Below are 22,615 nucleotides of genomic sequence, written 5' to 3' on the forward strand. Positions count from 1 at the left end.
TTTTTGGTGTCATACATCCTATATAGAGTTGTCCTGTTGAAGTGAATGTAAGAGACCATGGGAACCTTATGTTTATGTCACTTGTTTTATAATACGTCATCAGTAGGCCAGCATTGTTCAGGATATGAAGTGTGTGAGTACCTATATCAGCTATAATAACATTGTCTTTAGGTGTTGTCACTATGTCTCTTGGTTTGAATGGTCTGTCCTTGTTGATCTTGGTATCTCCTGTATAGATATTGATTATATCACCATCCTGTCCTAACACTACTACTCTATCTATGTTATCACTTGATCTATCCACCACATAAATATTCCTGTTACTAGTGCTGGTGATACTCAAGGGAAGAGAAAATATAGGTTGTTTATGTTTATCATGTTCATACACTCTTTCTTGGTCTCCATTCTGATTCATCAGCATTACAACTCTTCTTACTCTATAAACACCTCCTACTAGAACTTTACTGTCACTGGTAATATGGACTGCTCTAGAAAAGAATGGTGACATATTATATACTGAGTCATATGTAAGAATACCGGCATTACTGATTTGTTTAAGACTGCTTTCCCCTGTAGATAAAAGTAGATTGTTTGATTGAGTAACAGCCATATCATAGAACTCAATATTAAAGCTGGATAGTATTTTCAGTTTGGTTCCTTCAGGTTTTACTCTTTGTAATACTTTATCTGTTAAACTACTTATCCACAACGAATCATCATGGCAGTGAGACATCCTAGTTATTCTAGGTAGTTCAGTCTGATATTGTTTATTGATGTTAAGTTCTACAACTGTTGGTTGTCCCACATCTTTGATGTTGACAACCTGATGATTCTCTGTATCTTTTAATTTTGGATGCACTTTATCTTTGCAATGATTGCACAATAAATTATCACAATCGATACACTTCCACTTTATTGGTTGGTCAGTTTCACATATTCCACATTTAGCTGGGGCTTGACAGCTCCTTATAACAGACTTAGAGAAGGCCATTTTAGATAAATTTATATGACGTATTTTCTTCCTGGTTTGTACCTATAAATACTACTACTTTGTTAAGCTATATGATTTGGTCTTTTATGTGAAGTCAAGGTTGTTAAATACCCAGTTGCATATTTGTGTAAACACTTATCAATAAACTTTGTTAAACTATACGATTTGGTCTTTCATGTGAAGTCAAGGTTGTTAAATACCCAGTTGTATATTTGTGTAAACACTTAAATTGATTATACCAGATAAGAATCTGACAACTATCCTAACAGTAGTATTGATTTAAAGTATTTGTTTGTGTTCCATAAGATTTATTAATTTTTTTTATCGGGGGTATTTTAAATTCTATTCTAGCTCATCATTCTAAAGGAACTTCGATATTTTTTTGGTAGGGGTGTGCCATTTTTGCCTCAAAAAACGTACCCATTTTAATATAACATTCACTGAAATTCAGTACCTATAGTTATATAAATATTTAAGAAAGAATGACCTATACTTATATAAAATATATTAAAAAATGACCCATGCTTAAATAAGCACTAACTGATCATCAGTCATAATTCATAAATATACCAGCTACCCTTAAGTTTTTATATATGAATTGACATCGTTTGGTGCACATATATTTTATCGTTATATATACGCATGGATTGTTGGATTTCCGGGGTTCATTTGGGAACTTATTTGAAAAAGGTGAACTTTAAAATGAACTGATTTAATTTAAATATAATAATTGACCATTAATAATGTAAGATTCTCAATAGCATATTTATATATGATATGTAGATCATACCCCAAATCAATATACAGTTATCAAATGTAAATGCATTTTAATATAGGATGTCATTAAAAAGGAGGGTCATTTTTATATAAAATCTCGCAAAATTATGACCCTTATTTTTGGCACATACCTGTATACCCAATAATAGGAAGTTACCCCTCCTAAAGCATTTAGAGAAAATCTGAAAGGGGTCAAAGTGTTTAACAGGTGAAGGTCTATGAGCCCTGAAATTTTCAGATGAATCTAACATTCCATTTTTGGGTTGCTGCCCCTGAATTGGTAATTTTTTAAGGAAATTTTGCAGGTTTTGTTTATTATCTTGAATATTATTTTAAAATGATAAAAGATAGATTGTAAGCAGCAAAAATTTTCAGCAAAATAAGATCTACAAATAAGTTGATATGATCAAAATTGTTAATTGACCCTTAAAGGGAAATTCCGCGATTTTTTACTTATCATCTAAAAATGTTCATCTTAACATAAAAAACACATTTGCAAAGTTTTAAATTTATATTCCTTCTAATAACGGAGAAAATCAAGTATTTGTAACTTTTTGGTTGAATTCTCGAGTGGGTCGTGACGTATTAGCCCGATTTATTGAATTCTGGGAAAAAATAAAATCTGTTTAACTCTTATAGCTTATCGACAATATACGTAATTAAAAGCGCACAGCTGACGAATGGTCGAAGTTATAAACCACAATATAAGAATGAACGAAAGTGAATATGCATATATACCGTTTTGTATTGATTGAATTAAACTCCTATAAAATTATCTCTAGTAAATGTTTTTGAATAAATTTAATTAATTATTGTTGAGATTTTTTTCATAAAATATTTATTGAACATTTTTACTGATATTGAACTAAAAATATTTCAGTTCTATTTACCGTTATTGTTTTGATAATCATTTCAATGCAACTAATGTGTGAGCAGAGTGTGTATATTATTTTGTAAAGGTCACTGTATATTTCTCGGCTTGAGGTCAATTCGTTTACCTTGTAGCTATTTAGCCGCAGGTGTGAGTTCAAGCGTACACAGGTATAAATGTTGTTATTTGGAAAGGATAAATAGAAAGGATTAGAGTATATGCTGTCATGATGTTAATACACTAAGATTAAATACACGATGAGAATAAAGATACAATAATTAAATTGTGTAAATTAATTGAAAATAAAATTCAGATTCGTAATTCCGAAAGTGTATAAAAATAAAAGGAAACAATTTTTGATTACTTTCTTAGCGGCAATTGGCGTAAAGATTCAAATATGAAGCAAAAAATAGTAGTTTTTAGATTCAAATATGAAGCAAAAAATAGTAGTTTAAAACTAAATGCAATATTACCCAATTTGATATACCATTGTACATCTGTTTGATATCATTGACTTTACCAGAATTTCGTAACTTGTATTCAAATCTGGCTGTGTTTAAATGCTAATAAAACTATTGCAATTTTAAAGTTTTTAATTGACAAAAAAATACAACATACAACATGCATAATTTTTTTTTAGTTTCTTTTTAACATTTTATTCTTACATAATTAAATTCATTTGACAATCATTTACACGAACTTTTTGTGAAAAGAATACTAATTATCTAAGCTAAGGCATTATATCTTGTGAGGATTTTTGAGGATTTTTTTTAAAATTCTATGATAATAGTTGTGCAATGTTGAACATGATAGCCGTCATTAATCCAAATAAGTAATACAGTAGTTGTAATAAAAGTTATTCTTTAGTCATGCATTACAGATATTGACGAATTTATAATAGTTCGTTCATACATCGTTGTTCATGAAACAATCATTATTAGTATACATGTAAGTTTCCTGACGTATAAGAGCCATTGAGGATGAGCTCCAGAGAAATCAGACTAGTTGCGTTTCGTTCGTTTGTTTGTTGGGAAAGGAGAGGAAATGCAACCGCTTGTACAGATAAACGACAGAATTACCATACAAGCATTTATAGTCAACACAATCAGAAAGAGTTCCCATCGTTAGACGGGGAATATGAAGGCTTCCAAGAATGAACAAGTGACATGTCTAACTCTGAACAGTTAGAGAACAGACTATCGACATCGAACGCTTGTTCTTGATATTTGAAACTGTATGCATATATATACGTATACGTTTATGATATAGTGATGAGTTCTGACAAAAACTAAATTCCTTCATGGTTATATCTTGCCATACGTTTATATTGGTTTGTAAGGTGATTACTCAAAATCGTTATTTGAAAATCCTGTTTGTGAGATGTAGATTCATTTCAATACAGAAATTTCGTCTATATATTTCACAAGTGTATAACACGGAGAAGCTCTGAAGGTTCATTACTCCCATTTTGTTTGGGTGTGAACCATCGATGTTTACAGCAATATCAAGGAATAAGGTGATGATGGTAGAAAGAACTATGGGCGTCATGTGGCAAATATTACATGCATATCGGACAATGAGTTGTCAATCTGTATGAAAAGTTTTCCAATACAACCATATTATTGAGAAGGAATGTGTACATGCTATACTCTCGTACTAGTATTACAGGGTTCTTGTGGCGTTCACCTTAGACACACATCGTTTTAACGATGTTTAAAAAAAGACAGAACCAATTTAATGTCATATTTCCCTATTTTTTAAATATAACTAAAATTCTTTTATCTGACAAGAATATCCCTATTTAGCGAACAAGTAATTTATTCTTTTTTCGGTTATTGAATACCAAGAAAGAAAATAAATCCCGAAATTAATTTGAAACTTTGATACTCAAAAGTTTCCCAGCAAAATATTCACATCCCCTGGGGATAATTAGTGTTCGTCCAGTGGCATATATAACAATTGTGATGACGAATTCCTTCCTTTTTTTGAGAACAATCTTATTGAAATATAACTGTGATTTTCCTAGGTCCACAGCTTCAATGAACCAAAGCAAAAGTTATACATCGACCTGTATTTAAATCAAATTGGTTCTCTTCTTCTTTTGGTATACAACTGTAGTCTATCGACATTCGATGATTACATACTGTTGGCATACGTTGGCTAGTCTATTTACAACACTTTTACCCCTATTTATTCAAAATATATGTTTTTTTCTTATGTTCAATGTATACACGTATATATTTTAAATTGCGCTATAGTTCCGTAACTTTATATCCAGTCGTATAAACGAATCGTCGGCAAGTGCATACATTTTTTTAAATCAATATTTCTGGTCTGTTCCAATCTGTCCTTCACTATTGACAATGACTATATATTACATTTTCCCAAATTCACCCTTGGAAAAAATATTTAAATAGATTTTAATTTCATCAAATCTTATTTTGTGGGTATTATTTATATATTATGAATTATATTCTTTACACCAGAAATGTTATTTATAAACAAGCGTATGAGTTTAGTAATGACAAGTAAGACAGAGTTGTATATTATACATCTGATAGTTCAAAATGGAAAGTTATAAGTTATAAGTTATCAGCCGTGTACACTGATCAATACCTGAAGAAGTGAAACGATGCATGAACTTGCAAGCCCGACAGGAAATCGCTTGAATACCTGGACGTGTCACCTTACACCCCTCACAATACCTTTGGAAGTAATACCTTTAGCCATGCTGGTGATCAGATAAGGGAAGATCAAAATATATTTGAAAAAAGTTTATTACTTTAAAGAATTATGAACAAATTAGATTTTCGAAAACAATTTTCACGGAACACTTATTTATGATTTCAACTTTGACTTTTCACCTAATTCCAATATCAACAGTTTAAAAACAACAGACCATGGTAATTTAAAAAAAGTAAGAATATTTTCCGTATCAAGTTAGTTAGTCGTATTAAACAACCGTACGATTGACAAGATATCGACACGCAATTACGACTACATCGGTTACTGTAGTTTTGTTTCTTTGTGGTTTATAGACATATCGTTTTTATTCATCGGGAAAGAAGACAAGATGGCGGATCTCGGAGAATTGATACTCTAAATTTAAAATCGATGGTGATCGCTTATCTAGCGGAATAAAACTTTAATATCTATGAATTTGAACATTTTTATACAGAATGAACATAATATCAATTTTTGATTTTTTTGCGAAGTTTCCCTTTAAGGAGATATTGCTCTTCAAAAGAAATTTTACACATTTTGTTCATCTAGTTTGCTTACTTTAAAAATCTTCAACTTTGAAACTGCTGAATCAATTTCAGCCAAACTTGGGCTGAATAAGTTTTAGAGTTTCTTCTATAAATTTTGTATTTTATTTCCTAGTTCCTCAAGAAACATAGCCACTATGACTAAAATGGAACATAGGGTTAAAATGCAGTTTTTTATTTTGCTTTTGAAGAAAATATGACAGATACAATGAACACTTAATAGGATGCCACTCATTAATATATATTGAAATGCAAAACTAAACATTGATGGAAGATTTAAGCAAAAAATTACAGATGAGAGCCTTTTGTTTAAATTAATGATAGGAATTTGAACACCATATCCCTGGTTTTCCTTTCTTTAAGTTTTTAAGATTTAATTGTATTTTACAGACAACCAATCTGGACTTTATTATAAAACAGAGAGTACAGATATAGAAAGTTTGAATGAGACTGGTGAGTATATGTTGTAACAACTTGAAGTAATAATTTGATTCATTCATATATTTTTCAACATAAGCTAGTCAACAGTTGAGTTTTCTTCCTTTTAATGACAGTTCAAGTTTCAAATTATTTGTATGTTAAGTTTTCAGTTAGGTATGGAACAAGTTAATTAAATCCACATATTTTAAAAAGGAACATGTAAAACTGTTTATTGCTATTTTACTAAATTTTCCTTTGATCTTACTGACTGATAGGTGTCATACCACCAATTAAAAGTCCCTATCTGTTCAACCAAATTTTGCAATTTTCACAGCTTTCTAAATATTTTACCTTAAGTTTAACTTCATAGAAACTAGGTATATTCTGAATTGTACAGGTGTCACCTTTCTGCATGCCAATTTTCAACATACATTCAAAATCATATAAGAAAGCAGAGAGCTTCCGAAAGGAGGTACCACTAAAAATAACCCCTGGTTTTCTGGAAATCTTAAATTAGTATACTATGGAGCGCATTAATCCTCAATTTTTAATGCAAACTCATAGACAGGTAAATTTTGGCTCAAAATGGTCTTAATATATTTCTCTTTCAACAAAACTTTCATTTCTGCAAATTTGTTGGTTATTTTAGGTGAACAATGACATCAAATGCACTTTTTTTTGTCCGAGTAGGCCTACTTTCACATACATTCTGAATTTGAGGGAGTAATTGGTGGTATGACACCTGATAATTTCCTTTCTTAGCACATATTTTAAAAAGGAACATGTAAAACTGTTTATTGCTATTTTACTAAATTTTCCTTTGATCTTACTGACTGATAAGTTCCTTTCTTAGCACAGTAGAGTGATATGAAAAATTATCGCTAGAAAGTAAGGGTGTACATGTGGTTGTCAATGAAATTAACAACGTCATAGGAAAAATAGCAATAAACAGATAATTATTTGTCATCTCAACTCTATTGCTTTTCTCTATTTCTCTGTACTCAAGCAAGAAAATCAATCTCGTTGAGATGACCAACAATAATCTATAATTATCCAATTACCTTGATTGAAATAAAAATGAAATAATGATAGGTGATGATGCTTAATGAGGACTAAATATTTCAGAATAAATAAGGATAAAAAGAAGATTTTGTGTTATTGAGACAGCAACCCAATGATACAACCAAAGGTCATTTTGAGGGTGAATGACAATGTATAGTTCATATCTTATGTTACTTCATCACATTTCAGGTCTTCTTATAGCCTTGTTACAGAAGGCAGACAGTTTTGTGGAGAAGTATTCTCTACATCGTCTGAAGATGGGATCACTGGTGGAATATCTCAACTTACTCAATATGGAGACAGAGAAACAAAACTTGGCCAAAATCTTTACAGAGATTAAGGTACTGATTAAGGGATTTTAGCTTTATTCTTATGAGGAAGCTCCATGCTCAGAGCTTTTTAAGTAGGCTCTTAAGTCAGCAGTTTATGTGATTTGACATCTTAATGGATCATAATAACTTTTGTCACATAAAATGCTGAGAAGAGCATGCTCAGAACTTCCTCATTAGAATAAATCTATAATCCCTAAATATCGCATCACCATCATTATATCTGTTTACCAGTTATAATGAACAGGGACTTAATTATGTTCACTATTACTTCAATGCAATTTTATCATAATTGAGGGACAGATTTTTTCTTTCTTATACTAGTATTAGACTGCAAAATATCACCTTATATGTCATTTGGTATAGTAGTCCCCTCAATGATTTTTGGACAGTTCTTGAATTGGTAATGATTGGCATTTAAGAGAGCAATACTGTTTTGAGTATGAATAGGGTAATCACAAATAAAATCTGGATCATTTACTCAGACAATCATCCACCCTATACATTTCAGAATCACTATAGAAAGACCCTATCTAAAAGATGGTAGATTTATTAATGGACCTCATTCTTGGATGCTGGACTATGCTGCATGATACATTTTGTCAGGTCTTTTTTTTTTTTTTTTTAGACTTCTGGGTTTATAAAATTCTCTGTCGTACCAGTTTACTATGACTTTTTGAATATTTTTATCATATGACTTTTATTTTACAAGGCTGAAAATGTGAATAATTAAAATTTACAAATTAATACATCAAAAAGATATGATTATTGCAGGATATAATAAGTAGCAGACCATGTATGAACCTGTATGAGATGAGTAATGAGCAGTTACGACAAGAACTATTACAGCAAGGTCATGTGACTTATGGTTCTAGAGAAGACATGATAGCAACACTTTACAAGGCAAACAATGGTAGGTGTATAGGGTAGCTGTGTTTCAGTTAGAATGGTTTCATGTATAGACATTACTGTAAATACAGAAATTATTGCAATGTTTTTATTATTACGAAAAATGTGACAGGGTCATAAACACAATAGTTTGAACTTGCATTTTGAAAATGTTTATATGAATTAAAAAGGATTTTTCTCAATATTGCAATTATTAACAAAATGGAAATCAATAATGCTCGCAATAATTTCTAAATTTACAGTATTTCGTTTATAAAGATCATTTTTATACACCCGTCAAAGTTTTGACGGGACGTATTATGGTATACAAATGTCCGGTGTCCGTCCGTCTGTCTGTCTGTCAGTCCGTCTGTCCGGCATAAACATGTCGCACCGTAGCTTGAGAACGACTTATCCAAATTTCATGAAACTTAATACAGTTGTTTCTTATGATGGTCAAATGATCTGTATACTTTTTGGTGAAAATAAGATTTAAACTTTTTGAGTTACGGCACTTTACAACTAAAACAGGGGTGTGTTTTTTTCACATGTCGCACTGTATCTCAAAAACGATTCTTGATTATGACTTAAAACTTTGAACACTTCTTAGTTATATTAATCTCAATATCTGTATACTTTTTGGAGTTGATTCAAAATTTCATTTTTGAGTTATTGAGTATTTTGTAAAAAAGGGGGAGGTTTTTTTTTACATGTCGCGCCATATCTCAAAAACTATTTATGATTATTGCTTAAAACTTTACACATGTCTTTGTTATATTAATCTAAAGATCTGTATACTTTTTGGTGATGATTCGAAATTTCATTTTTGAGTTATTGAGTATTTTGTAAAAAAGGGGGAGGTTTTTTTTACATGTTGTGCCGTATCTCAGAAACGATTTATGATTATTGCTTAAAACTTTACACACTTCTTTGTTCTATTAATCTAAAGATCTGTATACTTTTTGGTGATTATTCAAAATTTTTATTTTTGAGTTATTGAGTATTTTGTAAAACAGGGGAGGTTTTTTTACATGTCGCGCCGTGTCTCTAAAACAATATATGGTTATTGTTTAAAACTTTCTCAGAAACTATTTATGATTATTGCATTATACTTCCACATAAGACGTCGGGCGTATCATGCGCTCATGGTGCAGCTGTTTATTTACCATCATCTCAACATCCAAATTAAAAAAATAACTATTTTTAGTGAATTATGGCACAGTTAAAGAAGAGACAGAAGATATTAAGGGGGCATTCTAAGTTCATGTCAAGAAAAACTGACTCCATAGCAAACAACTTAAAATAATGAAACGATGAGCAAAATTTCACAATACAAACACTCAAGCAAAAAACTGAGAGGGAACTCAGCTGCCATTGTAATTTTCTTCTTTCAGAATGTCCTTTGCTGTCTTTAGCTCTACCAGACAATGCCTATTGTACGTACTCGGAGGGTTGTTATGCTGTGGAATGCTGTGTCACTGTCAAGTTGTCTCTCTATCTCAAGGTCTTCAAAACGTTTGTAAGGTATGAGCCATGCCAGGAGATGCTGTATCTAGGATTTGACAGTTTTCAGACACAGTTTAACTTAGGGGAGATATTTAATGAATCGGCATATGTAAATGGAACATATGTAAATGGAACATATGATGGTAGGTTTGATACTAAAGACATGATTAAACTACGACTATGATTGGCGATAATGTCACACTTAGTTTTTAGATTGGTAAATTTCTTAAATTTACGGTAAGGCCGATCAAGTTCATTATTAAACTTTAATGGTGACTGCAAAACTTTATTTTGTTTTAATGTACAAAAAAATTTATTGCAAAAAATTGTAACCAAATGAATATTGATATACCAAAATGTGTAATTAATTTGAAAATACTTTTCATTATTTTTTGATACATGTACAACTGAAAAACCAAGATTCAAAGTGAAAGTTAATGACATCTGAATGCAATAGCAAGCCAGGGTATTGATGAAAATTTACACAAACCTGAAGATGAGATTGTAGAAATATAATCTTGGCCTCACATGTTAAAGTGGAGATAAATTTCCTGATTCAAATATATTCTATAAGTAGTTGCAAGATCACTTACATTTCTAGTTTCTTATAGTGATTTAGTGATAATAGGTGCTGAGATTAGTAGGCTGACTAAATCATGTTTAATCATTGTTAATCCTAAAAGTAAAAAAAAAATCTATGAAGTATAGATTATCATCAATATTAAGTAGAAATTTTTTTAAGAAAAAAAATGTTTGAAATAATATAACAGTTAATTCATATCTTTATGAGATTCTCATGTGTTAACAATTAATTTTAGGATTTGAAGATACCATTACTACAACTACTGAGATAGTTCTACCAGGATTGGGACCAGTACAGTTAGTTGTTAGGTAAAAATTATAAAAATGTAATAAACACTTGGTCTATCTATTCATCTGTTAAGACATTTTACTTTGAAATATTATTCAAGTTTTTGGAATGTTGGTTTAAGAGTTGCTGAATTTTTTATAAGTTGTCTTGTTTATTGATGAAGAGTTATGGGACTTAATTTTTAGAAAAATATTAAATTTGTGTTAAAATTGAAATTCGCAGTAGTCCTAAACAAGCAAGTAATTTGTATTTTAAATATTTTTATAATTGTATTTTGAAGCTACGTAGTGTTACGAACTGAAGATGACCTTACTGTGACCTTCACTTGCTCCTTCTGTAGAACAGATGACCCTGAGACATGTCTGACAAGTGTGACTGTCCTTGACCATGCAGTGTTCCCTTTACCAAACTGTACAGAGGAAGGATCATACACTTTGTCTGAAGGTATTGAATATCATAAACCAAATTATTTTTATGCAGTGGCAGATTCAGAAATTATCTTAAGAGGGGCCCCACATCCAGTCATGCTTTAGTAATTCCATATATAATCAGCCAAATTATTCCCTCTCAGTGATCGGGAAGGATGTGCGCCCTGCGCCTATAGCGCATATTGACAAGAAATGGCGCATACAGTGACAAATGTAAGCGCCCACGTGGCGCACAATATTTTTCACTTCGTTTCGATACATTTAGATATCGTCAAATGGATTTCCGATCGTGTTCCGTGACGCCATGTGTGTGTACAAAACTGTGTAATGTTCCTCCAATAATAGGAGCACCTATATATTTTTGGGACGTATCGGGTGTTTCCCTATGATAATAGAACCATGCGATTTAACGTCTCTGGTGTTTTCCTATGGTAATAATAGAACCATGTGGTCTAACTGATAACCTAAAAAACGTAATTAACCATCATTCATGATATAATTTTTGATAAACAACTTTAAAATTTGTGAAATTTGGCTAGTACCGACGAGATTAAACTCTAAAAATAATCTCATTTAGTTTAGTTTGCTTTTATTTCGATTTAAAACCCCCAAAGCCTTTTTATGAATACAGTTTTCGTCTCCAGAAAAGACGTTTAACTGTCCTTGTCATTTTTTGGTCTTTGGCTCGTTTTGACATTTTGTTAACATGCTTTGGAACGAAATTGTTGTTTTGTTCTATGCATTAATGTTACTCCCATCTATTCTTGTCACCGTGATGAAGTTATAATAATACAAGAAGTGCAGAGGAAATGCCTGTAATGTCCTCTGATACGGAACGTCTGGAATACGTATGGTATCGACGAAGACCCAAATTTAATGTACAAAAAAACATGAACATGAACAAGGCAACAGTACCAGTTTAAACATTGTAAATAAAGGTTAACTTAAATATTGTTCGGATTGGAAAAAGTTATTGTATATTCATTGAAATTGAAATTACAAAATCACAGGAGCAATGTCCATGATATTATTTGAAAGCATAAAGGTATATGTACCAATATATCTTTGCCAAAATATACTGATACTTTTTTTATTTTTTTACAGAAGTCAATTCAAATGGCCCACTCATTTGACAACATGGCCCATTATTTTTTAAAATGGCCCATTGAATTTATTTTTGAGGGGCCCTAGGCCCATAGTGAAAAAATCTTTCAGATCACTGCCCACTTAAGGGAGAGCCATCATTAGGGCCCCTAAAAAGGCCTCTGTCAATAATATTTTATTTGGTGTTTTAAGTCCTTTCTTTCCAACTTGGTGGCAATTTGATTTAATGATTTTCAAATTTACTTGATGTTGTTTAATTAGGAAAGATCCAAATTATACACATTCAATTTTTATGCCCCACCTACGATAGTAGAGGGGCATTATGTTTTCTGGTCTGTGCGTCCGTTCGTCTGTTCGTCCGTCCGTCCGTCCGTCCGTCCGTCTGTTCGTCCGTCTGTCCCGCTTCAGGTTAAAGTTTTTGGTCAAGGTAGTTTTTGATGAAGTTGAAGTCCAATCAACTTGAAACTTAGTATACATGTTCCTTATGATATGATCTTTCTAATTTTAAAGCCAAATTAAACTTTTGACCCCAATTTCACGGTCCACTGAACATAGAAAATGAAAGTGCATGTTTCAGGTTAAAGTTTTTGGTCAAGGTAGTTTTTGATGAAGTTGAAGTCCAATCAACTTGAAACTTAGTACACATGTTCCCTATGATATTATCTTTCTAATTTTAATGCCTAATTATATTTTTTATCCAATTTCACGGTCCATTGAACATGGAAAATAAATAATGCGAGTGGGGCATCCGTGTACTTTGGACACATTCTTGTTTTCTCATCACTTGGCGTCCGTCGTCGTCCGTCGTCGTCGTCCTGCGTTAACTTTTACAAAAATCTTCTCCTCTGAAACTACTGGGCCAAATTTAACCAAACTGGGCCACAATCATCATTGGGGTATCTAGTTTAAAAAATGTGTCTGGTGACCCGCCCAACTAACCAAGATGGCCGCCATGGCTAAAAATAGAACATAGGGGTAAAATGCAGTTTTTGGCTTATAACTCAAAAACCAAAGCATTTAGAGCAAATCTGAATGGAGTAATATTGTTCATCAGGTCAAGATCTATCTGCCCTGAAATTTTCAGATGAATCGGACATTTCATTGTTGGGTTGCTGCCCCTGAAATGGTAATTTTAAGGAAATTTTGCTGTTTTTGGTTATTATCTTGAATATTATTATGGATAGAGATAAACTGTAAACAGCAATAATGTTCAGCAAAGTAAGATCTACAAATAAGTCAACATGACCAAAATGGTTAGTTGACCACTTTAGGAGTTATAGCCCTTTATAGTCAATTTTTAACCATTTCGTAAATCTTAGTAATCTTTTAGAAAAATCTTCTCTGAAACTACTGGGCCAAATTTAACCAAACTTGGCCATAATCATCATTGGGGTATCTAGTTTAAAAAATGTGTCCGGTGACCCGCCCAACCAACCAAGATGGCCGCCATGGCTAAAAATAGAACATAGGGGTAAAATGTAGTTTTTGGCTTATAACTCAAAACCCAAAGCATTTAGAGCAAATCTGACTGGGTAAAATTGTTTATCAGTTCAAGATCTATCTGCCCTAAAATTTTCAGATGAATCGGACATTTTGTTGTTGGGTTGCTGACCCTGAAATGGTAATTTTAAGGAAATTTTGCTGTTTTTGGTTATTATCTTGAATATTATTATAGATAGAGATAAACTGTAAACTGCAATAATGTTCAGCAAAGTAAGATCTACAAAGTCAACATGACCAAAATGGTCAGTTGACCACTTTAGGAGTTATTGCCCTTTATAGACAATTTTTAACCATTTTTCGTAAATCTTAGTAATCTTTTAGAAAAATCTTCTCCTCTGAAACTACTGGGCCAAATTTAACCAAACTTGGCCATAATCATCATTGGGGTATCTAGTTTAAAAAATGTGTCCGGTGACCCGCCCAACCAACAAAGATGGCCGCCATGGCTAAAAATAGAACATGGGGGTAAAATGCAGTTTTTGGCTTATAACTAAAAAACCAAAGCATTTAAAGCAAATCTGACAGGAAGTAAAATTGTTCATCAGGTCACGATCTATCTGCCCTGGAATTTTCAGATGAATCAGATAATCGGTTGTTAGGTTGCTGCCCCTGAATTGGTAATTTTGAGGAAATTTTGCTGTTTTTTTGTTATTATCTTGAATATTATTATAGATAGAGATAAACTGTAAACAGCAATAATGAACAGCAAAGTAAGAACTAAAAATAAGTCAGTATGACCAAAATAGTCAATTGACCCCCTAAGGAGTTATTACCCTTCATAGTCAATTTTTAACAATTTTCTTAAAATTTGAAGATTTTCAATAATAACATTTTCCACAGAAAGTACTGTTATAGATAGAGATAATTGTAAGCAGCAAGAATGTTTAGTAAAGTAAGATCTACAAATAAGTCAACATGACCAAAATGGTTAGTTGACCACTTTAGGATTAAGCCCTTTATAGTCAATTTTTAACAATTTTCTTAAAATTTGAAGATTTTCAATAATAACATTTTCCACAGAAAGTACTGTTATAGATAGAGATAATTGTAAGCAGCAAGAATGTTTAGTAAAGTAAGATCTACAAACACATCACCATCACCAAAACACAATTTTGTCATGAATCCATCTGTGTCCATTGTTTAATATTCACATAGACCAAGGTGAGCGACACAGGCTCTTTAGAGCCTCTAGTTTTTCTACTCGCAAAAAAACAAATCCTTACAAAAATTAGGTTTTCAGTTAATAAGTTATTAGGAGAAATTGAAATGGACCTATTGGATCTGTTGGACACCTACTTTCTGTTTTTGGGGTATGATAAGCATGACAGCACATGATATTTTAGTCAGTCACATGATATTTTAGTCAGTCACATGATATTTTAGTCAATCACATGATATTTTAGTCAGTCACTTCATTTTAACTTACGTTTTTGAAAATACTAAGCAGAAGTTGTTAGCGTTTGAAAGGTATTTTAAAATTATTTGAAATGCAACTTTTCAATAACGTCAATTAAAATATTCTGTGTATCTTTCAGTTGATTACTTGAAGTACTTCAGCAGGGAAGTTGTCTTAGAAAGAATAGAGGATTCTGGGAAAAGTCTTACACAGACAGCAATAGATGAAGCTGTGATTGCCATGACTACACAATTTGGTGTTTCGAAGGTTTGTTTAATGTACAGAATGATAATTAAAATCAATGGTTATGGACAAATTATCTGCTTTGGCACTTATTTGGGTGGCTGGTGGGATGTGTTAACCTTTTTTGTGCAAAAAGGAAAGCCGTGTTGTAGTGGTTAGTGCATCACACTACAAACACAGAGGTTCCTGAGTCTATCCCCACAACATTGATAAAATTTCAGGGATTTAATTTTTCGGCTCTTCCTTGACACCATTTGCGAGTATGGTCTTGAGAAACGATGATAGTCTGTCGAAAGGGTAGGATAAATGGCTGTCCTGTGTTCAGAGAGAGTAATATCTCTTGAACTTAAAATACACCCTTATAGATTTAAACAAAGTGCAGGCTTATGTCGCTACAAGACAGCACTAGCACAAGAAAAGTGGGAAGTGATTTATATAAGTCGTAATAACTTGTCTCCCAATCCACTATGAATAAATATGTTTAAACTAAACTTGCAAAAAGGCATCGACATAGCTTTAAACTAGACATCAGAAGATGTGGTATGAGTGTCAATGAGATATCTTTAAACTAGACATAAGAAGATCTGGTATGAGTGTCAATGAGATATCTTTAAACTAGACATAAGAAGATGTGGTATGAGTGTCAATGAGATATCTTTAAACTAGACATAAGAAGATGTGGTATGAGTGTTAATGAGATAACTTTAAAAGACTGACTAAATAAAATCAAATGAGTAATTACATTATATATGCTTGGTTCACTAAACTAAGCATTTTTCCTCCTGACTAATCATATGTTTAACTTTGAATTTCTTCACTTTGACCTAAAAATATTTTCAAACTTTAAAATGGTTTTTTTTTAGATAGCTTTTTATTGCTTTAAAACCACTCATAATTTTATTATGTTATGAAACAATTGATGTCTAATTTTCAGAATGATTTAGAAATGACTGGACCATGTCCAAGGCCAGAGAATATGAACCGAGGTCTGTTAGAGGGATTAATGGAGATCCGTGGTCTGAATACGACTGGTAACCTTTCTGAACTTATACAGAGATATACAGAAGATGATAAGAGTATGTAATTAAATCATATCTTTAAATCATTCATGTATCACAACACTTACATTATGTTACAATTGCAAATAAGGGAAAGCAACCTTAATCAGAAACGTTACTTAATAAAGATAATCTGATAATTTAATAATGTTATTTGACAACCAATTAGATTATTCTATGAGCAGAATCTTTCATATAAAAAAGAAGATGTGGTATGATTGCCAATAAGACAACTCTCTCCAAGAGACCAAATGACAAAGAAAATTAAATATAGGTCACTCTATTGCCTTCAGCAATGAGCAAAGCCCATGCCACATAGTCAGCTATAAAAGGCCTTGAAATGACAAATGTAAAACAACTCAAAAGAGAAAAGCTAACAGCCTAATTTATGTACAACAAGAATGTGTGATGCCCCATCCCCATTATCATTTTCTATGTTCAGTGGTCCCTGAAAATGGAATAAAATCTCTAATTTGGTATAAAGATTAGAAAGATCATATCATAGGGAACATGTTTACCAAGTTTCAAGTTGATTTGACTTCAACTTCATCAAAAACTACCTCGACCAAAAACTTTAACCAAAACTTTAATCTGAAACAAGACGAACTGACGGACAGATGAACCAACGGACGGACACACCAATGTACAGACGGACAGACAAACAGACCAGAAAACGTAATGCCAATCAATGGGGCATAAAAAACTAACGAAAAACTAATATGTAACACATCAACAAACTACAACCATTGAATTACAGGCTGCTGACTCGGGACAATCACATACATACTGAATGTTGTGGGGTTTTAAATATAATAATAATGTTTTTTATTAAAAAACAAGTGTCATTTCCCACAATGCAGCACAATTTCTGCTTTCAGCTTGTACAACAAATGGAGTCAACATCACCCTTCCAGATTCTAACAGTACCAGTCTATATTATATGATTGATACCAGTTGTTACAGACTGGATGCCTGTGTTGAGGTTCCTATTCCTGGTTACAACTTTAGTAAATCACTCAAAGCTTACCTTGAACTGGATCCCTGTTCACTTATTATGAGGGCTGGATTTGAAACTAAACAGCAGACTTACATCATGGTCAATTATGAATGGGGTAAGAATATGCAAATATATGAATTGTCTTCCTAGTATAAATGTAGAAAATTATTTTTTTTGCTGTGAAGTAAATGTCATAATAATTCTTTATATTTCATATATTTCTATTTTGTTAAACTTTGGTCTTTTAGTGGGATTATGTTCCATCTATAGCTTTAGCTAGTCATCAAATAATTATTTTTTCTCTGAGTGAGAACATGATGACATCATAAGCCAACTTCATTGATACTGACTAGAAAAATAGCAATGAACAGATTATCTTTTGTCTCTCATCTCTCTTACACTCCCTCTTGTGTTTTCAAAGCCATAGATTATCTGTCAATTCATATTATAACACATACATGTATTCTTGGTGAATTAGAGACTTGCAATTTTCATGTAACAAAAATGGGAATTTATCTTATTTCTCTTCTTAAAGTATAGGAAAGCAGATCACTTATTTGTTTTTTTTTTCCATTTTAGGTAAAGATGAAACTGTACAGTTGACCTCTGATCTTCTGATGAGGTATTTATCTAGATATAAAGTTGTGGGATATAAATGATTTGGACAGCAAGCTATAACCAGAGATATAAAACCAAAAGACATCTTGAGTACACAAAAACTATATATGAAATAAGAAGATGTGATATGAGTGGCAATGAGACAAGTCTCCATCCAAGTCACAATTTAAAAGAATGGAAACTATTATAGGTCAATGTATGGCCTTCAACACAGAGTCTTGGCTAAGACTGAACAGTAAGCTATAAAGACCCCAAAAATGACTAGTGGATATGTCAAGTTGTACTAAGTTTTGGTATTAATCAAAGATTTTAAAAGAAGTCGAAATACACAAAAATTCACAACAATCATATGGAAAATTCATTAATCTGGAAAGTAAAGCTCTGTATGTTTTTGTCATTTATCGAAAACATTTAAATTTTGCAGGTTCAAAGTTCAGAAGAATGGTGCCAACTACAACATAGACTTTGGGATGAAAGTTTGTCCTGGTGGGGACTGTGTGGTGGATGAAACATTTATATCAGGACTAGAGATCCCTGACCAAGATTGTGGAGGAGCTGTATTCCTGCCTGGTAATGTTGTCTTGCCTTTATACAAATTTTGCAAAATGTGATACTGTGGATTCATTAGGGCCCCGCCGACGGCGGGTCGCCCTATAGTGATCAGTCTGTCCGTCCGTCTGTCCGTCCGTCCGTCTGTCCGTCCGTAACACTTTTAGTGTCCGCTCCATATCTAGAGAACCGTTATGATTTCATACTTAATACTTAACATGATTATTAACCAACACCAGAGGGTGTGTCATGTTGTATGTACAACTTCCTAGGTCAAAAGTCAAGGTCAAAAACTTTGGTTTCAGTTGACAACCCCGTGTCCTGTGGTGAAGATCGTGTCCGCTCCATATCTAGATAACCATTATGATTTCAAAGTTTATACTTGACATCCATTTTAACAACCACCAGAGGGTGTGTCATGATGTATGTACAACTTCCTAGGTCAAAGGTCAAGGTCAAAAACTTTGGTTTCGAGTTGACAATCCTGTGTCCTGTGGTGAAGATCGTGTCCGCTCCATATCTAGATAATCGTTATGATTTCAAAGTATATACTTGTCATACATTTTAACCACCACCAGAGGGCGTGTCATGATGTATGTACAACTTCCTAGGTCAAAGGTCAACGTCAAAAAAACTTTGGTTTCAGTTGACAACCCTGTGTCCTGTGGTGAAGATTGTGTCCGCTCTATATCTTGAGAACCGTTATGATTTCAAATATTATACTTGACATCCATTTTAACCAACACCAGAGGGTGTGTCATGATGTATGTACCACTTCCTAGGTCAAAGGTCTGTCTGTCTGTTGGTCTGTCCATCGCTAACAAATTTGATCCACATTATATTTTGAGAGGACAGCTGTTATTATTTCATACTTTATACCTGACAAACATTTTCAACTTAACATATATATTAACCAACACAAGAGAATGTGTCATAATGTATGCATCCTAGGTCTAAGATCAGTCTGTCGGTCTGTCCATCCGTTCGTTGTTCTTAACAAATTGTGTCCGCTCTACCTCTCGAGAACCATTAATATTTCATACTTTATACTTGGTGGGTCATAATATATTGAAGGCATAATTCTAAAAATATGTGACAAATATCAATTGGGCAGCACCTTTAAACATATTGTTCAAACATCAATCCATATATCCAGAAGTCACCTTAGAGTAGTAAACAATGAGTTCACATCATGCAGTCATATCACTATTATACTATGAAAGTAAGATGAGAATATTTATCAGTTTTAACTTAAAATCTTAGATCAAAATCACACATGAGACTATGTAATAACTTCAAGTAATGCTTCATATCAGATTATCCATACAACTTATTTACCCCACGTTATTGACAGCGGGGCCCACAGAGATGGCTCCCATCTCAATGATATCTAGTTATTATTCGTTGGATACCAATTTTCGTGGATTTCGTGGGAACAGGTAAACCACGAAATTCAATGTTCAACGAATGACGATTGATTTAAAGGTTTATATGCAGACTTCAGCAAAACCACGAAATTAAATATCCACGAATATGCAAGTTTTCCTTAATCCACGAAAATTGGTACCCACGAAAATTAATGAATCCACAGTACATAGAATTGAGAATGGAAATGGGGAATGTGTCAATGTGACAAAGTGAGAAAAAAAATGGGTTTTGATTTGGTGATGTGAATGGCTTGCATCTGGTAGGGCGGCTGTGAAACTCTGGTCCTTTACTCATGAACCGTTCAAGCTAAGTTTTTCAAATTTTGATATTTTGAAATACTGATGATAAATTGTTCTAGTTCAATATTCATGATTGTCATTTGTACAGTTCAGGTGTTATGGTCCTTGTGATATTGAAAAATGCGAGGACACAAATAATTGTTAAAAAATCCAGTTTACTGTCACTCTGACAGCTTCTTGTTTTTATTAGTGATTTCCATGTAAATTAATATAAAAAACATTTTGCTATGGAAAAAAATCTAGAACTTTGTATTATACTAAAGTATTTTTATATATTTTGCAGGTGAGGGGAGTATAGCAGACTTTGTCCAACAGTTGGGTGGTACAATGACTATAGAAGGATTTTCTGTCATCTTAGCACAGTTTGGTGTATCTGTAAGTCTGCCTTTTGATATTTATTGATTAAATTAAAGAGTAGCTATTAGGAGGGGTAGGAGTGGTCCTGATCTCGAAATCTCAGTCTTAAAAACACGATATCCCTAGGTCCCAAATTTAAATAAATTTAAATCCCAACATCCCAAAATTCAAAAAAAGAATTCCCAGATCCCAAAAGGATCAATCCCGAAATCCCGAGCTTAAAAACACCTGATCCTGGAGTCCCTATAAAGGTCCTATACCCCTTCAACTATGGTCAAATGACTATTTCCATTTGTCAGTAGTTATAAGTATTTTACTGATATTTTTTGTTTTTTATACCCCTACCTAGTCAACGAGGGACATAAAGTGTTACCCTTGACTGTAGCTTGAATTTTAACTTAAGCTGGCCTCATCTAGATTTTATGAAACTCGTACACAGTGCAAAGAACCTCAACACACAGACATAGTAGGAATTTGGGCAGTGAGTCATTTGTTGTTCTAAAATTATGGCCCTTTTTAACATGGAAAATTGCAAAGCTTTATCTTGGGCCTTTGTGTCCTCAAACAATTCTTTTCTTGTTTACAAAAGGATTGGACTGACCCTTTGGTTTTATAATTGAAGAATATCTAAAAAAAATGTATTGCAGTACATATATGCTCAATCAAATCCGTAGAATAATAAATTAAAATACACTTATTATATAATGACATGTATAGAAGATGAATAAGGTTCTAACATGTAAATTTTGTAAAGTGGGCCATAATATTTGAGAAAAAAACTTGTTTTCTAAAAATTTTCCTGTTGAAATCACAATTTAACTGTTTTATTTTTGTTTCAGAGTGTTTTTCAAAATGAAATTAGTTGTGAGTTGCCAGAAGTACAAAGTAAGTAAATATATGTTTTGGGGAAATTAACAATTTAAAAAAAAGTTCTGTTCAATATCATATCAAGTGATTATGTGAAATATCTAGATCTTGAGTGGAAGACCTCGGTTCAAATCCTGGCAAGAATAAAATGAAAATTTAAAAAAAAATTTGTGTTACTTCGCTAAACATGCAGCATTACGAGTAATAGCCAAGACTAGTTAGATTAAAGGCATCATATTGTGTCAGGGGAGGGGAGCATTTGTTAATGCAGAATTTTACCATCTTGATTAAAGTGTAGGTCTCCTTAAAAGCAGGGCCCAAATTTATAGTACTTTATGTAAACAAGTTGGCATGCATAATTTAGTTGCCACTGTGCCAAACTATCCTTCACAACTGAATAAAGTGAATCATATTTTTTTAGTTCTTTGTATTTTAAAAATATTTCTCTTCAGATTGTACACATGACATAGATGAGCAAAGTTATCTCCCCTCAGATATGGCAGACATGTTGCAATGTGAGATGCCAGAAGGCTGCGGTGGCTTAGACTGTTGCATGGATCTGTCTTTCCAGCTGCCACTAGGTGTCGACACTGTCACATACTCTAACATGACATTTTGGTACAGATTTGATTCTTGTAACTTCACGATTGAAGTCAGTCTTGGAACATTTACATACAGAACTGTTTTATTGGATTATGAATGGGGTAAGTCAATTTTCATGTACCACGATGGAAGTTTTTAATGACCTTGACTGGCTATATAGCCCTTGCACTGTGGGTCAAAT

At 32.7% G+C, this 22,615-nt stretch overlaps 1 protein-coding gene across 1 annotated transcript in view; it reads left to right on the forward strand.

Annotated features, from left to right (window-relative positions):
- The window catches only part of LOC143057370 (uncharacterized), a 99,152-nt gene that overhangs the window by 34,832 nt on the left and 41,705 nt on the right, over positions 1 to 22,615 (forward strand). Inside the window, exons 27-40 of the mRNA XM_076230675.1 lie at positions 6,299 to 6,361; positions 7,580 to 7,731; positions 8,494 to 8,632; positions 10,002 to 10,256; positions 10,932 to 11,004; positions 11,265 to 11,428; positions 15,555 to 15,682; positions 16,593 to 16,734; positions 17,595 to 17,828; positions 18,293 to 18,335; positions 18,756 to 18,901; positions 20,891 to 20,982; positions 21,804 to 21,849; positions 22,284 to 22,535. Of these exons, the coding sequence (XP_076086790.1) occupies positions 6,299 to 6,361; positions 7,580 to 7,731; positions 8,494 to 8,632; positions 10,002 to 10,256; positions 10,932 to 11,004; positions 11,265 to 11,428; positions 15,555 to 15,682; positions 16,593 to 16,734; positions 17,595 to 17,828; positions 18,293 to 18,335; positions 18,756 to 18,901; positions 20,891 to 20,982; positions 21,804 to 21,849; positions 22,284 to 22,535 (1,929 nt within the window). The remainder of the gene's footprint in view (positions 1 to 6,298; positions 6,362 to 7,579; positions 7,732 to 8,493; positions 8,633 to 10,001; positions 10,257 to 10,931; positions 11,005 to 11,264; positions 11,429 to 15,554; positions 15,683 to 16,592; positions 16,735 to 17,594; positions 17,829 to 18,292; positions 18,336 to 18,755; positions 18,902 to 20,890; positions 20,983 to 21,803; positions 21,850 to 22,283; positions 22,536 to 22,615) is intronic.

The sequence above is a fragment of the Mytilus galloprovincialis genome, chromosome 13 (genome assembly GCF_965363235.1).
Source record: "Mytilus galloprovincialis chromosome 13, xbMytGall1.hap1.1, whole genome shotgun sequence".
Classification (NCBI taxonomy): domain Eukaryota; kingdom Metazoa; phylum Mollusca; class Bivalvia; order Mytilida; family Mytilidae; genus Mytilus; species Mytilus galloprovincialis.